At 40.0% G+C, this 21,810-nt stretch overlaps 1 protein-coding gene across 1 annotated transcript in view; it reads right to left on the minus strand.

The window, feature by feature from the left end:
• The window catches only part of ptpn13 (protein tyrosine phosphatase non-receptor type 13), a 48,880-nt gene that overhangs the window by 17,744 nt on the left and 9,326 nt on the right, over positions 1-21,810 (minus strand). Inside the window, 13 exon segments of the mRNA XM_013909679.1 lie at positions 61-213; positions 338-488; positions 842-1,013; positions 1,112-1,186; positions 2,929-3,121; positions 3,639-3,738; positions 5,000-5,092; positions 10,216-10,848; positions 12,834-12,921; positions 13,186-13,371; positions 15,579-15,644; positions 17,401-17,567; positions 21,206-21,325. Coding sequence (XP_013765133.1) covers positions 61-213; positions 338-488; positions 842-1,013; positions 1,112-1,186; positions 2,929-3,121; positions 3,639-3,738; positions 5,000-5,092; positions 10,216-10,848; positions 12,834-12,921; positions 13,186-13,371; positions 15,579-15,644; positions 17,401-17,567; positions 21,206-21,320 — 2,192 coding nt within the window. The 5' untranslated portion in view covers positions 21,321-21,325.

Below are 21,810 nucleotides of genomic sequence, written 5' to 3' on the forward strand. Positions count from 1 at the left end.
TTTTTTTAAAAGTCATACGAGAAAAGAAACTTTTAGTTGACTGATAACAAACAGATAAACAGCTGAGTGGGTACCTCAGGTTGATAGTCACCAAATTCAGCCTGCAATGCCAGAGAAGCCAGCAGCGTGGCATCTTCTGTGCCGCAGCGCACTCTTTCCTCCAAGATGTCCTTCCTCAGCTGTAGGTAGTACTGATGTTTGGTCAATGCGTGCCTAGAATCCACAGAAAATCACTTTAAGCGGTTAATATGCCAACATGAACACACTGTTATTTCTTTATGTAACGACAGCACACATTTGGCTTTTCCAGCTAATTGTGTGCAAAATGTGCACTTACTGTATTAAGTTGATATCTTCAAGGAAGAATTTGATGCGGAAAAAAAGGTTAAAAAGCATGTCAGATCTCCTTTTCTTGGACTCCTCCTTCCATCCCTCTGGGGCCACTTTGGATAATTTGGCATCAAGATCAACGAAGAAAAACTCATTTTCTGTGTGTGATTTTCAGGATGAAAGGGTTAGAAAGTCAAGTTAGGCTGGCTTAAGTTTTGCATCTTTACAGGAAATTGATCAAAATGAACAACTAAAACCAACCAAACCGATATTTGTTTATGTGCATTTATACACTTTAAAACTTTCCACTTCAAAAATGGAAACATTTATTTCAAATACAATTTGAGTTAATTTTAAAGAACTTTTAAAATGCTTTTTTCTTATGTGAGAATTAAGACCTCTGGGGGCAACTACTAAAGACTAAACAAACAAAGAACAACTGTGAAACACTTATCAAAATAACACAAGATCACATCCATTCTCTCACACACACACCTCAAACACACAATACCTTTGAGGTATGCGAGGCCGAAGAGATGATGCTCCACAAGTCCAGTGTGAGCAACCACCATGTCAAAAACGTCTTTACACACTGCCTTGATGTCACAGCTCAGCTCCAGCTTTTGGCCATTGAGCAGTACCACACCCACCTTCCTCTGCACTTCTTCCACCTTCCCACGTTTCTTGAGTTAAAGAATACAAAGCATGGAGTAATGGTTTACAAACAGATATAAAAATATGAATTCTTTGGCTTCAAGATGGCATAATTTTACATTCTCACCATTATTGACGAGGGAACAGATAAGGGCACGCAGGGCTCGCTGGTCATCTTCACAAACTCGGGTCCGTGAAAGTTCTACCACATAATAAAAAAGTCACTGTTAGACTTAAGTTTTATTTTACCAGCACACTAAAGGGTCTTTTGAAAATTACAACTGCCCTCTCACCCATGATATAAAATATGCATAACACAAATACTTCACACTAAGCTGCCACTTTATTAGGTATACCTACTCAGTTGCTTGTTAATGCAAATATCTAATCAGCCAGTAATTTGGCAACAACCCAGTGCATTTAGGCATGGAGACATGGTGTAAACGACCTGCTTAAGTTCAAGCTGAAAATCAGAATGGGGAAAGAAAGGGGGATTCATGTCACTCTGAATGTGGCACGGTTGTTGGTGCCAGATGTGCTGGACTGAATATTTCAGAACAGGAAACGAAGGCCAAAATTCACACAGGCTCACTATAAAAATTGCACAACAGAAGATTGGAAAACATTCCCTGGTTCAGTGATTCTTGATTTCTTCTGAGAGACTCAGATGGAAGGGTCAGAATTTGGCCTTAACAACATGAAAGGATGCATCCATCCCACCTTGTATCAAGGCAACTGGTAATGTTGTAATAATGTGGGAGATATTTTTTCTGGAAAACCTTGGGCCTCTTAGTACCAAACAACATAACCACCTTCAGTATTGCTGCTAATTACGTTTATCCCTTTATGACCACAGTATGCCCATCTTGTGACGGTTACTTCCAGCAGGATAGCATGCCACAAAGCTCAGATCATCTCAAACTGGTTTCCTGAACATGACAATGAGCTCACTGTACTCAAATGGCCTGCACAGTGACCAGATCACTATCTAATGGAGCCCCTTTGGGATGTGGTGGAATGGCAGATAGGCATCATGGATGTGCAGCTGACCAATCTGAAGCAACTCTCTGATGCCATCATGTTAATATCCACCAAAATCTCTGAATAATGTTTCCAGCACCTTGTTGAATCTGTGACACAAAGAATTAAGATACTCTGAAAGCAGAACGGGTACAACCAGGTTCTAAAAAAGGTATAACTCATAAAGTGACCAATTGCGATGCTTTATAGTGTTGTACACATTTCCTTGTTGATTTTTTTGTTTTGTGTTTTTGCTATAATTGAATCTCACATGAGTCAGAAGAGCAGGACTCCTCTTCCTTAACTCATATGCTGTAGGTTTTTCCAACTGGAAACCTTTATTTCCTAAATTCCACCAATTATAATCAACCACAAACACACTAAAAAGTCTAGTCCTAGCAAGGGTGCTTAATTTATTGGCAATATAATATTCTATACTATTTAGGGTATACTGGGAACAGCAACACAATTGTTACCATGCTTACCAACTGTGTTGATAAGCATGGTAACTACTATTTGGTATTTGGTAAATACTGCCAAATTAGACCATCCCACAAGGGAAAAAAGGGAGGGGAAAAAAAATCCACACGTCCCACAATCCTACATACTTTTAATTACTATAAGGAGGCTGAAATGAATTATGTACTCCAGTCAGCAGTTCATCTTTAGAGCATCAACAAGTTTGCTGCCAATGAGCTCATGTGAGTCTAAATTATACATCCATCATCAAATATTGCAATGCAGACACGCTTCAAGGCCACAAATGCTCAGAACTTGGATGCCGTTCTAGAGTTAGTGTGCTCCATAGTGATTAAAGAGCCTTTCTATTTAAATAAGAATGTTTTTGTAAAGAAAAAAAAAGTCCAAAACTGCAAGAAAGATTATAATTAACAGAACATCAGTAATACTGCTACATGTGCAAACCTTGAGTTTGCGTGGAGGTACAGAAGAGGTATAGAGAGACTCTTGAAGGGCCAAGGGGTCATCTGTGGGGTAGAGGTTGGCCCTGGACAGCCTGTGGGCCATGTGGGCCTGAAGCCGCTGCACTTCCTCCTCCTGCCTCTGCAGCAGCAACTCTGCTCCAACCAGAGTGTCATCAGCTCCCCCCTCATTTTGCCTGCAGGGAAAAGAAGAGAAGAGGATGGGTGTCAGAAGAGTCTGATGCTGTCTATAAGCAGAAAGGAAGCTATTCTCTCTGTGTGAGTGTGTGGTGGGGTTTATGTGAAGATACGTCTTCTATTTGGACACTTTGTTTCATTTTTTATGTAATGGACAAGTTTAAAGCTAGCAGCAAAATGGCTTTTTGTGTACAGCTGATGTTTTCGCTTTAGCATTCTGGGGAAAAAGGGAAGAAAAAGGGGCTCTGCTGTGGGACAAATTGTTGAGCAGGCTGAACAACAGCAGGCAGTTCTGATGCCAGAGATTAGAGAGAGACAGAGAATGTTGAATGTGGATGTCACATTAGATGACCTCACTAGTGAAGCATGGAGCTGACCCTGCCAAGCCACACCAGCTGTATGTTTGTGGCTTAGAGTACCAAACAGGATAGCTTCCACATTCACCAGGATATTTGTGAGGTGGGGGTGGGATGGGTGAGGGGCACGTGAGGGGGGGTGGGAGAGACTGGGCATTACCTGTGTCTGTTTGCATTGTGGCTTGCCAGCGCCAACGCGTCATGTTCGGTTAGAAGTGCCAGCTGGGAGCCATACCTGCCAATTTCACCAGGTTTCTTAGCTAGAAAAGACAGCAGAATGTCAGTACAATAAACAAAAACAAAGGAAAATACACATCAATTAACATGAATACTTAGGTCCATTATGTAAGTATGCCAAAATTAGCTATACAGGCTAATTTTCCTCTGCAGTCACCAGTAGGCTAGTGGCATTTTTTTTATTTATTTTTTTAAACATAAAGAGAACGCCCCCCCCCAAAAGATGCAAAAGCATCCAAGCATAGAGGTGCACAAAAAAGCCAAAGGGCTAAATGCTGTTTTTACATTTTTATAGTAAAACAGACACGCACACACATGGTGCTGCAAATATACCTGTCAAAGGTGCAATTATAGAAGAGTAAAATCAGCACAACAAATGGCATCTCTGTTGCCTTGCAATAAAGTGTGCTGCATTACAGCAACGGTAGGTGTAATAAAGTAATGACATACAGCTTTTCTGTCTTATAAGTTATTACTGAATGCATGTTTAAAAACAGGTTTGGATTTAGTAACACAAACTATGTTAGAGATGCTTTAGAATTCCACTACATTCTAGTGAATAATATAGATCCACAAGTTTCTTTTTCAGTGTTAAACTTTGGTGCAGGGTTACATTAGAATGGGCTTCAAGTCTTTTTGGCCTTTAACTAAATTTTGCAGCAGGGATTTGTTTTTAGTGATATGGAAAAAGTTAGCCAGTTAATGTCTTAACCTTTAGGCTGATCTTAACTGAACTCCTCATTGACTAGCTCAGCCTTCTGTTGTGTTGACAATTTTAAGTGAATTAATCTTGAGTAGTCCTAGTGTGGAAAACATTATGCACACTACTACTACAATAACAATAAGGTGCATTGCACAATTTCATTTTTCACTGACAATCTTACATAGTGAAAGGCAACATGCAATTTGTTTAGCGGCATCAGACAATCAAATAACAGCAGTTGATTGGAAGTTACCTCAACATGGGAAACTGCCAGGTCTGCTGCTGTGCTTCTAAATCAAGCAAAAGCAGCGGCACTTTGCTTTAAGCCTAAAAAGTGCACTATGAAGTCACCGTAAGCCACTGCGGAAACTGAGTATTAGCAGAACAGCCACAGCTCAGTATGGCTCTCTCATGTTATTATTAAGTGACTGATTTATTCTCTTGCATGCACATAGCCAAGATGAGTTACATGTGTGCGGCACCTATCACCTGTTAGTTACATTTCATAGTATGCTGTGTGTGGGTGGGATCGCCATTAAAAGCGTAATAGCAGTAAAGGATTTGTCAGTGGCGTCTTTTACCTTGCCTGTAATCTGGATCAGAGGAGGCGAGTGAGGGGCTTTCACTGGATGAACTGTAATCACTGTGGTACCTGTGGTGGGTGTGGACTGGATCTGGCAACAGAGAAATTCATTTGAAAATTATGTATTATACAAACCACACAGTAGTATAGTAATAACAATAATAACATCAATAACAACAAAAGGGATAACTTCATGCACTTAATACAAATTAAGGTGTTAAGGTGAAGCCATGTATTTGTCAATGTTACATAAAACAGAGGTTTACAATAAGTTGTATGAGACTTTATGGGGCTAGGACAACATATGAATTGATGGGCGCATGTTTTCATTTACTCCACAATCTACTGAAACCAAACAGTGACACTAAGCCTGTAAAATAATACACACAAAGCAGGATTTAGTCATGCTGTGGGTAAACACTCCTAATGAAAGGCATATGTACCTACAAGGAAAAGCAGATTTAGCAAGTGTATGCAGGCATGCCTCCAGTCAGGTTAGAATGCTTTTTTTTTTTTTTTTAATTTAAGGCGTAAACTTTTGTCTTGCTAGACTGGGTGAACCACAGCACCACAGCAAGTACAGACCAGTTCCCCACACTTAAATGTTTCTCAAAGCAAAGCCCAATTAACTTAATAATAACCTAAAAATCTGTGGTAACTGAGAAAAAACAAACAAACAATATGATTCAATCTGAAACCTACCCTAATGTATCATGTGCTCTTTGCATTGTACACAGAACTTGAAAATCCTGCTCCTCAGTACCAACTACATAGCTTGAATGAATGGGATTCCCAAGTCACTGCTAAGGCATTTTATTTTACAGTTTCACAAAACAACAGAGTTCACCTTGTACTGATCTCTGTCTTTCGTAAACATGTTAAGCAAAAAAGCATTGTGGCCCGACAGCCACTATAATGTTACTTAGAGGAAGGAGGACTGGTTGGACTATCACCCAAAATAGTTTTCCATCTTCCAGTGGACGGTGACTCATTTCCTTTAACACAAAAAGGTGCACAGAGGAGCAGTCTTGTGTAATTTACAGTAAGTTACCCATGCAGTCACAATGACTTACATTTCTGCTTCAAAGCCCTCACTGAGACATACATACGTGCAGTCACCTGCCTTTATACTTAGGTGAGTTTTAGAAACACTGAGGTGAAGAATACAATGCAGAGAAAAATTATCATCATGAAAAAGCTTTTTCAAAGAAGAGGAGCTTACAACAGCTAATAAAAAAAAACATATTTATCAATATGGATTACTTAACAACACTTTACTGAGCTTCACAGAAAGGAGGAAACATGATAAAAAGCAATAAAGCATTAGATTTGAAAGGAATCTACTTCTACTATTTCAACTACGATGTTTTGCTATAAGTCAGAATGATACTGGAGGTTATTTCAGTTTTATCAACCTTGTCAAGGGGGGAGAAAAAAAAAAAAGGAATTATAACCCCACTGTTAAAAAGCCCCCAAAAAAACAACAAAACAACCCCTACCCCGACTCCCTAAGTCTGGTGAGGTCCTGGAGGTGCTAAAAATAACAGAAAAAAGCTTGGAGCCTATCCCAGATAAATTTCATCCAGGGCGGGGCACCCATTTTGACAGGTCGTTGGTCAATCACGACAACCACACTTACGAGTTTCCTCCTCATCTAACCCGATTGTCTTTGGTCTATGGAAGCAACCGAAGCACCTGGAAAAACCCATGCAGAAAAGTTTGAGCCCAGCTGTGAGATTACCACACTGTGCTGACCCACGCAAAATATAAATATATTTTTATGAATGTGGCAACCTGAATCTGGATACAGATTTAAGATGATTCATGTGCCACACACTCTTTTTGGTCATGGAAACAGCACTAAATGAGTTAGTTGTAACAAAGACAAGAAAAAAACAAATCACCCCAAAAAAAACCCAAAAAACAAATAATCCCCAGGACCAACCTTTCAGTGTGTCAGTCGGTGCTTTTAGGTAATTTCAAAAAGTAACAGAGATGATAACAGCTGAGTGGAGAGTGAGATTTCCCTCATAATGTAAATGTTTATAAGTAAGCAAAGGAACAGAAGGGTTAGAAAAATGCCGAGTTCAAAAAAGATGTAGTGCAAAGCTCATTCTCAGTGCCACCAATTATACCAGCTTCATTCACAGGAAAATATAAAGGAAACCGTAAAGGTAAATAAATAATGCAATAAAATCCTTCTTTTTCTTAAAGATTGTAATGACAGAAAAAAAGATGAGTACTTCTGTTGTTCGTATGTTTTGTTTTCTGGAAATACTTTGCAGGAGAGAGAGCACTCCCCACAAACTTGCTGGAAAAGCAGCCTCTACATAACAGTCTCTACATACTTTAAGGCAAAGAGCATCAATTCTAGGAAAGAATTATCAAAGCATGCCTTCACCACCAAGCTTTCTCCAGGCTGCACTTCATCTTTCATTTGTCCTCACATACATGTTTATCTCCATGATCTGACTTTATGTAGGTGACACCTCTGCATGTACTACAAGTGTCTACAGTCCTTCAGTCTTTAAGTATTTTACACTGAGAAAAAGACCCTACTCTGACTGTGCTCTGAGGTTATTTAGTCCCTCGGAGCACTAAATAATTGGACATTATTCATAATGTGAAGAGGAAATATGTTAGGTAGCTCAAATGGTTTAGAAATAACAAACAGTCAACAGCTTTCCACAAAAAAAAAAAAACACTCAGCAATCTCATCTCCTGCTGACTCAAATAGAATAATTAAGACAATTTCAAAAGGCTGTGATTTACAGACACACCTCCCCTTCCTCTGGAGCAGCAGTGTTCTGTACTGCTGTCCAACACGGACCCACCCCGGCAGAAACCCACATAATCTGCTGCCAAGTGCCGGAAAAGTCCAATAATGTTAGGAATTCCCTCATCTGCTACGCATGACTCCTATTACAGCCTCCAGTTCGACAAGGAAAGCTTTGACTTATTTAAGACTGACACCAAAAATGGTGTGTGGGGGTTGTTTGAGACAGAAGAGCCCAGGTACAGACATGCCCATGCACACAAAGGCATGCACACAAGCACACAAACGTGAGCGTTGCAATACATTTAGACAAGACTTGTAAATGCACGCACACACAGAAGGGCAGTCAAGGGCTGTTTAACCCTGTAAAACCTGAGACCACTGACCACTGCTGTGCCATCACTTTCCTGCAGAAAAGAACAGAAAGAAGTGAGAGAGAGAGAAAAAAAGAAAAGGAAAAGATGTCTCTGCCAAGAAACACATCCAACAAGGCCCCCTCCAAATGGTTTGTACTCAATTAGGCCCCATTCATGGTGTAGCCAAAGAACAGTTGGCTCACCCTTCGCAGACACCCTCAGTCACTTCTGACGGCAGTAAACAAAGCTTCTCTCCAGGATGCTTTGTAATATCCATCATTTAATATTAATGAATAGTTCAACCCACTCAGTCTTCGTTGCACATTCACAAGCAATCACAAACACAACAGTAATGCCATTTTTCCCCAAAAATCCCTGCCAAAAAACCCAATTTAAAAAAAAATATTTACCACAGTGTTAAAGCCTGCAGCGTGTGGCAGTCATCCCAAAGCTTTAGTTTAAGTTTCTTTCAGTTTGTGGATCTTAAATTGGAAATATCTGCTGGACTTTTTTAGTGACTCTTTAAATCTGGACCTTGTTTTTGTGTCATCTTAGCAGTTATATGAAGGTGTTGCTCATGCTACCCATAAGCTGTGAAGTGACAAAGTCTTGCACTTTCATGAGATGAAGAAATAAAAAAATAAAAAAAACAAACAAACCCTTAAATCCTCTAAATTACAATCGATACAAAGCAAAGGGGAGTGAAAGAAAAGAAGGCAAGAAGGTACTTGCTGGGGGATGAAAAGCCACAGTCGAGGAAAAGAATGCTTGGTTGGTGGTTCAGTCAGCATCAAAAATAGCTGCGAGAAAAGCAGGGAGGCTGAAGGCTGGACGGAGCACAGAGTGGGGATGTTGCAAGAACAGCAAGAGAGCAAGAGGTAGAAGACAGTGGTTTATTGTATGAAATCGTTCAAGCCTCATGCGCCTTAAACGGCTCTCAGCTGGCCAAGAGACATGTGACTCACTGCATAAACTTACTTTACTAAGAATTTCATAATCTCCAACAGGAAACTTAAAGCTCTTATAACAGATGACTGACGTGTTAAACAGTTCTGCTTGATGTCCTTGATTTAAGCATTGTGCTATTATTTTAAGACTATTTTCCTTTCAGTCTGTACACACTGAAAGTATGTAACTAGTTCGCATCTATCCTTTATATGCATGTTTATAGCCATGAAAATTTTTTTTTTTTTTTCTTAAAGGGAATTTGTATATAACATCTCTGACAGTCAGCAGCAGGCTAGAATTAAGCCAACCTATAATTACTGGTCACTGTAGCAATGAGTCATTCTGTCTAAACCTTGCTGCCCAGCCACCACCAAGCCAGCACCCGGTTCCCCATACTTCACAACACTTAGGTGGTAGTTACTACAGATGAATACGCAACTTGTAACTAGTCCAACTGTCTTGGTTGCTCACTTGATCCCGTTGCTTTCACTTTATTTTTGTCTTTCAGATCAGGTCAGCTGATGACTCCATGCTGTGCCTGATAAATCCATGCACTACAGAGTCTGACACTTCACTTACATCAAGTGACCCTGAACTGGTCTGTTTTACTTAAGACTTCCTTCCTCGCCACAGTTGCAGACTAAACCCAAGAAATTTGTTGTGGCCAACCACACACATAACAGCAATCTTACATTTTTACACACTATAGGCCACATGTTGTATGCTCCGACAAAGGACTCCTAAGCACACATGACCAAAAGCAACCAGGTGCTTGTTGTTTGTGATGTGTTGAAATAAGGAAAGGCTTACATTGAAAAAACATCCCATGGAATGAAAACAACAGCTTGTTAGTCATTCTGTTTATATTAAATCAGCGCCAGCTTCCAAGAAAAGGCCAAAACTGCCATGATGGGTTTTTTTCCTAAAAGTGAAAATCATTCACAACACGTTGTCCACAGTAGGCGTCACAACCACAACGTGATACCACTTTGAATTACATGATTCTGGTTCGTATTTTGTTTTGAAAATTTGCCAAGGAATTTAACAAACACACAACAACACAAACTTAACCCTGAAAACATTCATTTGTACAAATTCTCTATTAAATTAAACCCCTAGCTTCAGCATACTCACCATCCACTGCTTGTCTTAGCGCCTGAAGTTTCCTCTGTTTTTCCTTGATCTTGTCATAGGCACCGGTGATGCCCGAGCCTACAGACAAGGCTGAGTGGTGATGAGGCTTCCGACTGTTCAGCCCACCAAACTCAAGGTATTGAGAATCCCTTTCTCTTAAAGCTTGCAAAGGTGATTTGCGCCTGCCACTGGAGTGTGTACTTAAGGCACTACTGCCTCTTCTTGCATCCTCCAAAGCCCCAAAGCGAAGAGCCTCTGGGTCAATGCAAGCCAAGTCCACAGAGGAAGCCCAGGTCTTCCTGGGCTGACTTAGCTTCAGTTCCCCACTGGAGAAAGGCAGAGATCTACGGTCCAGTTCCACAGGCCGGCCTTTTTGCTGGGGGTGAAAGGGGTGCAGATAGGGATAAGAACGCTGGGAATGGAGCGAGGGGGGCTTTGGGTAGAGTTCACTGGGTAAGTCAGAATTGGTGTGATAATCAGACAGGGAATACTGTAAAGCTGCCCCATCATCCCCCTTCAAAAGATCCTGGATTGGCAGTGAGCCCATGGAACGACTAAGGCCTCGGTTTAGAGAGGTTTGTTCCTGAGTCTTCGCTCTGTAGCGCTCCAGAACCCGAGGGGCAGCACTCCTCCCTAAGAGCAGGGGAGAACCAAAAATTTTAAACACCAAGCAGATACAGAGGCTGACAAGTGTTAAAATAGCTGCTTTGTGTCCAATAGTATATGACTGTTACACTTTTGCATGTAAAACAAACAACAGCAGCCCAAGGAATAAAAAGCTAATATTACTACAGTTCCTCAGTTTGTTGAGAAACTATTTTTCCGTTGTTTTAAAAGGAAACCAAATTGTGGCCCAATAACTAACAATTTCTGCCACAAGCATCTTACAATCTAGCACTGCCTTTCCCCGAATAAGAACTTTTGCTTTCACCATCCATAAATTTAAAGTTTGCCTTTCCAGGCATATAAACAATACTAGTAAAGTCTGTTTTTTAGTGAGAAATAAACCAGTGAAGTATGCAGGAACAAAACAAAGGGAAGAAATACAGAAACAAGAGGGTAAACGGGCAGATGTTGAGGCCTGTAAAAAAATAAAAATCCTGCATGTGGGTTGGTTTTAATCTAGAAAGCATATGTTTGGAAATGCATTAAAGATAGCCAGATTCCAGTCTTCCAGGAACTCAGGAGGAAACTTGAAAAAACTTGACTGAGTAAAACTGGAATAAAAAAAAATTTATGCTGCATGTCTTTGATTTGTCAAAGAGGTGAGTTACACTCCCAGACACGCTGCCAGTCGATCACAATGATGACATGCACAGCATGTGTAAAAGGAACAAAGACAATATCTGAATTCCCTAAGCAGCAATAAGAACTTGGAGCCACTGGGTTAAGGGTGACAGAGAGAGAGAGAGCTGGTCCTTTCAGAGGAAAGATGCTTAAGAACTGAGTAATACTCTTTGCATGTACTTTCCCTAGGGCTGGCTGGGGATCAACCAGGGAAACAAAGCACTGATACAAACAGGAGACCAGCAGCTACACTGATGACTCCAAAATATGCATCTGTAATCAATGCCATGCCGTGCTTACATAATGGAGATGGAAGCCATGTTTGTGCTCTGCTCTCCTCTTCATGGCCTGGAAAAATGCCCGAGTTCTCTCAGAAACCACTGGGAAGATTTGTTCATATTTTCCTGAATTAAATCCGATTCGAGGTTGTAACTTGGTGTTCCTCTCTCTGACTACTTTCACTTCTTTCCCACAGACTGCAAACTGAGTATGTCACGGATAAATGGTTAGAAAACAAGGTGAGCAATTTACATTTGATACTTTCTTCATTAAAATATATTTTTAATAAACATGTGGGCAACCAGCATAAACTGTTAAGCCCTCACAGCTTAAAGATTAGGGGTGAGTAAAACCACCAGGCCAGCATATTACGATGACCCCATGAGCTGCCGTTCTTTCGTGTTTTGCCAAACATTTTAAACGACTTATGGACCTCTGAAGGTGTCCCATGGTTTCTGGCACCACAGAAGGAGCTCAGTAAGTTGTGAGAACCCCTAACACCCTTTCGCAATTTGATTGTTTTTCTTTCCATGAATAACTTTATACCGACAACAACAAGCACCCTGCATAGTTGGCTGTTTCAGAGATGAAGACTTGGCTACTGTCAATATAATCTTCAACACAATGGCAATTCACTATTCATCCAACATATACCAGATTGTTATTTAATCTTCCATGTCACAATGTTATTCTCTGTATCTATCAGTGGACACATGTTTTGGGTCATCTCTGGACTCGCTTGACAAATTGAATTTCAAAGTGTTCCCAAACGTTCTAAACAAAGCCTGCTTATCTAAGATCTGGTGATTTGTTTTAGAGAGAGGCTGAACTTGTGACCCTCATATGATTACACAGAATGTAGGTAAACAAAACATTTAAGTGCAACGGACTAATATTTGCTGAGTTCGACACTAAAAATAAATAAAAACCTTATCGCGTTGGCAGCCTTTTATCCGCCTGCAGCCAATAGATACGACTCAGTGTGGAAATTAATGATTTTGAGCACACCACTGCAACGTTACTGTGTGTCACTTAGGTGCAGCTCATCTTACCTGAGGGCAACCCTTTGCCCCTCAGCCTCTCCCGAATCTCTTTGCTCCGCTCCGGAAGAGATTCTCTGTCAGTCAGCAAACCGTCCAGCTGTGAAAGAGACAGAAAATGAAAAACAAAGAGTGAGGGTGAAAGAAGGAAGATGTCCTGAAACATGTTCTATCAGCATGACCACATCACCTGTTGTATAATTCAAACCTAGCGTGCTTTTGGAAGAGCTTGTTATAGGTCTTTAACATACACTTAGCTAAGAAGCATTCTTCCTATAAAGGCTTCCTGACAGTTTCGCAAATATGGACTCTTAGACAGGAATGCTGGAATTTCATTATATATACACATCATCACATGTTATACCTGAGAAAGGCTGCCCAGCACTGTCCTGACGAGTCTTCTGATATAACTGAAAGGAGGGTCACAGCTGGAGTTTCGGATGTGTTTGCTGGAGATGTCCAGGACTGTGCGCAGTGATATTCGACTCAATGTAATGTCATCACACATGTTGAGCAGTAAACTGTTTATGTGTTCTCCCAGCTCCATAGGCTGCATAGGGGTGGGGGTGTGGGGGGAAATAACACAGTTAAGATACAAACAGTGAAAAGAGCGTCTTGTTCTCAAGCATCCTGGCAAAAGGTTGGTCTAGATTTTAATTAGCATCACAGTCACTACATGACATCAAATTAAACTTTATTAAATAATATCAGAATTCATCTCTCTGTTAAACGGAGAAATGTTTGGCTGCTTTTGGACCGAACACTTTAGCAGTTGGGAGGGCTCAGCAGATACATTACAAGCAGTTGTTTTGATCAACAGTAGATGCACATTCACAAACAGGAACTGAAGCAAGGCTAGGACACCACCTAATGTTTTCATTCTTTAGTTTCTGTTAATCCTGTTTTCAGCTTCTTCATTTTCTCTGTTTTTAAAAATGGGAAATTTTGGTGGTGGATTCCTGTGTTTAATCAAACAAGGTACACTTTCATCTGCACATATCTTAAAACCTTTGTCTTATGATAAGAAAGTACCCAGTCCATGATGGAAGCTTAAAACAAAAGACCCTAAAAACAGATTTCTGAGAGATGTGATGGTCCTCAATTCAGTGGTTTGTAGAAGTAAAAACACGTATACTACCTCCAACAGTTATTACATTATGAAAATAGTTTCTGTTATCCAAAAGTGCCTTCTTTACATGCATTTCTGTTCATTCTTCATGTTTTTCAACAAGTCGGATCATTTTACATCATGCAGGTGTGTTGCTGGGGTATCACAGAAGTACTGTGTTGAGTTTTAGGTCACCTGGATGAAAAATTTTCCTACTTTAGATAAAGAATTGGGTAATTGATAAGATTTTAATGATACCAACTCCAGTACTGACTGTGCTTGTATCCCTGATTCTTTATCGATTTTCTGGGTAGTTTAAGAAAAAGAAAAATAAGACGACTCTGGTATGCCAAAGCAGTACTATTGTGATTTTTGCCTTGTTTTGCAATACATGACTGTCAGAAAAACATACCAGCAGCGATAACAGGTACTGATAAGACTGTTGGCATGTTGGAAGCTTTTCTTAGTGCCCATCACCAGTACAAAATAGTTTTTATGCACTCGATCATCTTTTATTTTTTCATATTTTTTGGTACTGTAGCATTTGGCTGTGGGCAGTGAGCTAGCAACTGATTTCCATCATTTACCTTATCTTAGAAATAAAGGGGAGTTTTTCAACAGAGCAAATGTTGCAATCCACCCATTCCACAGACAAAATGTTTTGATTTAGTTTTTTCCTCCATATATCATGGGATTTTTCAAAATACGGGATGAACAAAGTATTTCTTTACCTATTCTACTGGAGAGTTGAGTAGAATGACATAGCGTTATGTGTTTTAAGTGCGCGCAGCAGCACTTTTAAGGGTGACAGGAAAGGCTGATGAGATGTGGATGGATGAGAGTGGATGGAGCCTCAGCCTTTCAGTGAAGCCGAGCAGATGGCAAACTTGAGTGTGAGATGCCTCTAAACTGTGGGTGGTATTTTCTCACAATAGTGAGCACGCTGTGCAGATTATCTTTTATACCTGACTGACTCTGGTCAAGATATGAGCATGTCTTCAAACCATCTCTGTAAATTCCAGAGTGCCCTTACCTTTTCTTCCATTTCTTATCTAGATGTGAAGATCATAGTTTGGAAAAAGCCAGATATGCCTGAAACCTCATTGGTGATGTATATACAGGTATCTGTGGAAGTATTTGGTACAACAATAGAGGGACATGCGCTACTTTCTCCTACTCCACTGTTCTCCACCATTTCGGCAGCATGCCTGTGCAGGTTTGACAGCTGAATTTTAAGTAATTCCACAATGCTCAACATGATAGATACTATTAAACCTTGACAAACACAGGTGTGTCTCTTCCAGTAAAACCCGTTCAACACTTGCTGTATTTGCCAAGTGTGCCATTTAAACACCTGATGTCATATCTTTAGTCCAGTCTCACACAGGCAACAATGTATCACTTCTACACTTTAAAATGTGCTACTATCCAAACTAAGATTTTTTTAATGTATATTCACTTCACTGAATATAAAAATATATATACTTGTAGTTTATAAGACTTTGTTAAAGTGTACACAGAATTCCACATCCAAAGCTGTCCAGGTGGCCAGATTGGAGCCTTTGGTGGGCCATTCTGGACCCCCAGGCCATGTGTTTGACACCCTTGCTCTGCACATTTGGAAGGAAGCATCTGTGTTAAAGATTTACCTGACTATGGGGGATCTCATAGTCCGCCCCCCAGAATAAGGTCATCCCCAGAGAGTACATGTGCATCTGTGAAAAATAACACCACATTATATTTCATTCACTCAAGACAAAATGCATGCAACAGTAAATAATAATAACAATATATGTATAAAGATGAGGCACAAAACCTGAAAGCAAGTCAAAGATAAATGGACTAAGGCTCAACAACTGCTAAGAGTTTTTAGGGGAGGCGGGGGAGGGGGAATAAAGGACAGGGGCTCTCAACCTAAATCCAGAAATATTTTTCCATTTTCCCCTCCTTACTCCTCTCCGCTCGTTGCGTGGAAGAGAAATTACTTCCCCTGAATGTTGGGCTTGGTAGAGGAAAGAATAATTCAGCGCCTGCCAAAGAATGCAACGTTGCCTTCAAGGTCTTTTAGGAACACATCACAGAGTACAAATTTAAAGAAACACTAACACTTTCAGAAAACGTGTAACCTTAGACGTTGTCGATTAAAAGTGACAATATGACCTCTATATGTCAAAAAAGCAAAAGGAAAACTTGCACATGACGTATGTTTATCCGCAGTATGATTATGAAGGAAACAGATCATATTCTCTACACTGAAATAACTGAGCTGGGGAGACAGGCCCAGGGTTGGAAAACTGACTCAGCAAAAAACCATGTTGAGGTCTGTGGGTCTGTGCCAGAGACGGGAATCCAGTCATGCAAGGTTTTTGCTCTTCACCAGAGAGGCAGAGTTAAAATGAGGGGGTGTGCTGTGATCGCTCACAACTTCAAATCTGAATCGTCTACATGCCGTCTCTGCTTTTCCAGTGAAGAAATGCTCTAACCATACACACTGACTAATAGTATCATCTATACCCAACATTTAACACGAAACGTTGCAAAACAGACTAAATGTACTAAATACAGAAAATGTACAAAACTTTAAAAACGCAAGACATCTAAAAAAAACAAAGACAAAAAACCGTGATCGACAATACAGACAGAACAAAAATAGCTCCGCCTTATTTGTTCGTTTTCCATTGAGCATGTCATTTGCGTGTCTTTTGAAACTTTGGATGCTAAGGAAAACAATGACTAGCATCAGCAAAATGACGTAGGCAGGATCTTAAAGAAACAGAAAAAGAAAGCACGACACACAGCTATGCACGTAAGGAAGATCTGTCTGCCAGTAAAGACGCAAAGTATATGTAAACCTTTCACAGTAATGTGACCTTTCCACAGCATTTCTAACCATTTAATGAACAATTATTCATCATGCTTGAGTACGTGAAACCGATAAACAAAGCAAGTTATAAACATTTTTCTTACAATCATGGTGATTTTCTTTTGGATTCTGCCAAAACATCTTTGGGAAAGATAATTAAAAAATTCCTTTGTGCAGGAAACCCCCCGATGAGCACACAGGTGTTGACACATATTTCTCTAGCCAGTGTCAGGCTATTAAACTAATGGTTTTGTGCCAACAAACCACCAAAAGGCAGAAAAGTTAAGCATGTCTGACAAAAAAAAAGGAAAAAAGAAAAAAATCTCCATTTAAGGGAGAAAATGCACCTATGTCATTAGTTAGGATACAACCGACATGACTTGGTAAGAAAGAGCGAATGTAAACATGGCTATGTTTACAACAAGGGGTACTCAACAGTCACTGACTGGTTAGATGACACCAAGTGATGGTTCGAAATGAATGTTTAGTTTAAACACAAGATTTCACTTAAAAATATGGGCAACAACAAAAGATTAGAGCATAGACACACGTAGACTAAACAATTTGGCAGATGCTGTCGCCACGTGGTGTATTATCATGGTTTATACCTTTTCTATGTCAGAAACAGAAGTCAAGGAGTTCCCCTTCAGGACCTCTGGTGCTGTGAAGGCCCTTAAGTCCTGCTGGGTGACATACTCGTCTGTGAATGAGATGTTGCCAGATGGCATGAGCAGGAGGGACCAGGGAGATATAATGAAGCCCATGGCTGAAGGGTCTGGAAATGGAAATAACATTTCAATGATTAGCTTGCCATCACAGTTGAACAGCAGAAAAAAATAAAAATAAATCATAGTTTCTTCACATAAATTCTTAGCCATTCCCACATATTCACACAAGGACAGCGTTAAAGTCAAGATCTGTGTTTTTAAGCTTCATACTAGCATCAAATTTTGTCTAAGCCTTTACAGCCTGGATCCAGTGACTGTACACATATCCAACCACAGTGGATGTTTCTCGCTATGGCTTTGGCGTTTATGGAAATTCAAGATTATTGAAGTAAACAAAAACACATGTTGCTTTCTTAGTCGGCAAGAAAATAACTGTTGGGGCATGGTTGCAGAAAGGAATGGCCACACAGCGTAATTCTCTTTTCCTAAAAAGCCACAGCCAGTGCGATGGTGGGAGAAGGTTTTAAAAATACACAAAGGAATGCTTAAGCAGCGCTGCAAAATTCTTTTCTTTGACTGATAGTTAACTCTGAGAGGAGCAGGGAGACGAACACAGGAATTTGATTTGAGGCAAAGCTGGTTTTTACTAAGTAAATACAAGTTTCCTGTTTAAAAACTCATGTGACCAAGATCTTACTCAAAAGTAACTGGTTTAGTAGTAAGTCTATCCCATGCGAAGCTTTTGCTGACCAGACTGACTCAGCCTGAGCACATGCATTTCATGACAAATTTTAATACATTGCAGATATATGCAGAAATCATGCTAGAAGGATAGTGCTTGTCAAGCCAACAGAACACCATGCAATGCAACATAACATAACCTACCATCTTCAAATGTACGTTTTTAGCCTTTTGAACTGCTAACTAAGGAACAGGAAATAATTTTGAACAGCTATATTTATAGCCCATTCAGCTAGGAATGAGAACTAAGCAACTTATCCAGTTGAGAGCCGGTACCAAATTATCCAATTCATCAGAATCGTATGCCTCTAAGCTAAACAATGCCTTTTTATCAGTGCTGGCATGTTTTTTTGACAAGCAAGCATTACAAAATGAGACTCATGGTAGCTGATATTTTGAACACACATGTGCAAGCTTTTTTCCCCTTAACCATTCCTACAATGAGTCCAGAGATGAAGAAGAACTGCTTTTGAAGATACAGCGACTGGAATTTTCTTGGCCATCTGAGTGTCCATCCTGATTTTTTTCTGAATCCAATTTTGTTTCTAGGAACTGAAATTGATAGCATGTGCTCTCATTCATTTATTTCTTCTTTAATAGAAAACTGAATTTGTGTTCTTAATAAGAACACTGACCACTTAACTTTTTCCCCCCCAAAGAGGCCCCAGGTCCTCAAGTCACTCTTACTCAAATAAAATCTCAAAGTGAAGTGGTTTACATAGTAGTAAAAGAAAATTAATGAAAATTAACTGGAGTATAAACTACTTTCTCTGATATGCATTATATGTCTGTGTAAATCTGCAATTACTTATCCGAAAAACTTGGCCATTGGGTACTCGGTGCATTTATGCATGCAGATATGGTCAAGACCCATAGGAGATCATCAGAATATGTAAGAAAGGTGAGTGACTCTGAATGTTACATGGTTGTTGGTGCCACACAGGATGGTCTGAGGATGTCAGAAACTGCTGATCTACTGGGATTTTCCCCACACAGCCATCTCTATGCTTCACAGAGAAATGTTCAAGAAAGAGAAAATATCCAGTGAGAAGTACAGGTCAGACAAAAATACTCCCTTACATACTGTATTAGCTAAGCATCATTTGGTTCTCACAGCCTATTTTTAGTATTATTGAACGGCTGATCTGGTGACTCAATCTATCACCGTTGATTGAGTCACCAGAACTCAATCCACGGTGGTGGAACGAGAGACTCACATCAGAGATGTGCAGCAGAGAAATCGACAGCAACTGTGTTATGCTATCATGTTATATCAGACCAAATCTCTGAGGCACTCCTCTAATATATAAATGGGACCGTGAAGAGAAATTCCTACAACAAATTAGAAACACTCACCCAGCACGTATTCAAACAAATCATTCTTATACAAATATACAAACCACTACTGTTTACACAAGAGGGAAAAAAAAAAAACCTGTGCTAGTGGTGTTTGACCACATTAGCACACTCAGAGTGGTGGAAAATCTTCACCCTACCTTTAACCACAAAGACAATGACAAATCTGGTGCAAAAAACAAATATCTAACACACTTCACCAAAGAAACCAAACCAAAACCTATTGTTTTCTCTTTGTTTAAAGTGTTTCTAGTCATAAATGGCCAACTTCATCTAAGAGAACATCCAACACAAATATTAAAGTTAAATGGTTACTAATATTAATCCACTCTGTCATAAACTGTCTTACATAGCTTTTAACTATATAACAGCTGGCTTCAACATTTGCTAGTTAAATTGTAGCTTCTCTATGCAGTCTAAAACTATCCAACTAAAAATATACTCAGCATAGCAACACAACTACACAATCCATCCATCCATTCGCTTCCGCTTCTCCTTTTCAGGGTCGCGGGGGGTGCTGGAGCCTATCCCAGCTGTCATAGGGTGAGAGGCAGGGTACACCCTGGACAGGTCGCCAGTCTGTCGCAGGGCCAACACACAGGGACAGACAACCATTCACACTCACATTCACACCTAGTGGCAATTTGGATTATCCAATTAACCTATCCCCACAAGCTGCAAGTCTTTGGACGGTGGGAGGAAGCCGGAGTACCCGGAGAGAACCCACGCAAACACGGGGAGAACATGCAAACTCCACACAGAAAGACCCCGGCCTGATGGTGGAATTGAACTCAGGACCTTCTTGCTGTGCGGCAGCAGTGCTAACCACCGTGCCACCATTATGGTGCATTCATATCATTGTTCTCCTACAAGTCTTACCACCTAGCTAGTTCACCTTTTGAACTATTATATAAATCAACCACAATTTCAGTGGTCATGAGACAGAAACCGCATGTATAGAGTCACAAGTCAGCTCTGATAGAACTGGTTAAAAGGTATGTTGACATGCCCCAAATGTTCTTCCCACGGGAAGAGATGCTTCCTGCATCAGGACTTCTGAAAGAAAAGACTTTAAACCAGGATTCACTCTGTGTCTCTCCTCAAATATCTCTGATTAGAAGAGAATATCATAAATAACTGGTACATCAATGCCATGTCAAGACTACTTTTTTCAAAAATATTCCAAATATCAGTCTTTCATTCCTGTCCTTAATATCTTCAGAGGTTTATCTCACAAGACAATAAATGTCTGTATAAGAGTATTTGAACATAGATTGCTTGTAATTAATGTTAAATATTTGCAGGCTACGCTGATAAGAGAGGGTTATTACAGCATTACCAGTACTGTCTGGAAATGAAACCAATCAGAAAAACTAGAAGTTGAACTCAAGCTGGTTCATGCAGACTGTAGAAATGCACAAAGTCAGTGGTTGACAGTTTATTTGACACAGTCCTGCCCTATGTAATCAGGTGCAATGAAATTTTGTCTTAACACCCAGGGACTGCAATGTCTGCTGACTCACTTCCTCTGAGTCATATGTTGTTTAAATTTTATCAGTTTTTTTAAAGTTACAAACTGATATGATTGCATAGTAATGCATGATGATGACAGAATAAGTCCTCTACCTTTGATTCCATGTTCACCTACCTTTGTGAAAAAGTTCTTGGAGGCTCTCTGCACTCTGACTCAGCACTGCCCAGACCTCCTCTTCCTGGAGAGGACCTCCTCGAACCTCCAAGGCTTCTGCCAGAGACACATGCATGTTCCCTGCAGAAATACAGCAAGACGAACATTAAAAATTTAATTTACACAAAAAGACCTTCTGAAATCGAAAGAAATACGTATTTATGCCAAAATTAAGATTGCTGTCTTGAAATTTTAATGCTTCCATCCAAGTTTTATTTATTTTTTGAAACGACTGCAAAAACTTTAAATATTGTTTTCTGCAAACTTCCCCCATAAAGACAACATTGAAGCCTGCCCGTACCCTTTAATTTAATTGTTTTGACACCTCAGTAAATATCAATAAACATGTTTTTAACACCAAATACAATAGTTTCTGCGTTTTTCCAAGGGTAGTTGCATAAACAGAGATCATCCTCACTAACTTCTAATGCACACTATAAGTAGGCCTGAAATACGACATGATTTGCTCAGGTCAGAAAAGAGCTTCAAGAGTTACTCCTAGTAGTCTTTCAGAGGGTGAAGTATAAAATATAGCAGACCTTTAATTCAGTCCATTCCATCAAATT

This window comes from Pundamilia nyererei, unplaced genomic scaffold, assembly GCF_000239375.1.
Source record: "Pundamilia nyererei isolate P.nyererei 1_Seehausen unplaced genomic scaffold, PunNye1.0 scaffold00002, whole genome shotgun sequence".
Lineage (NCBI taxonomy): Eukaryota > Metazoa > Chordata > Actinopteri > Cichliformes > Cichlidae > Pundamilia > Pundamilia nyererei.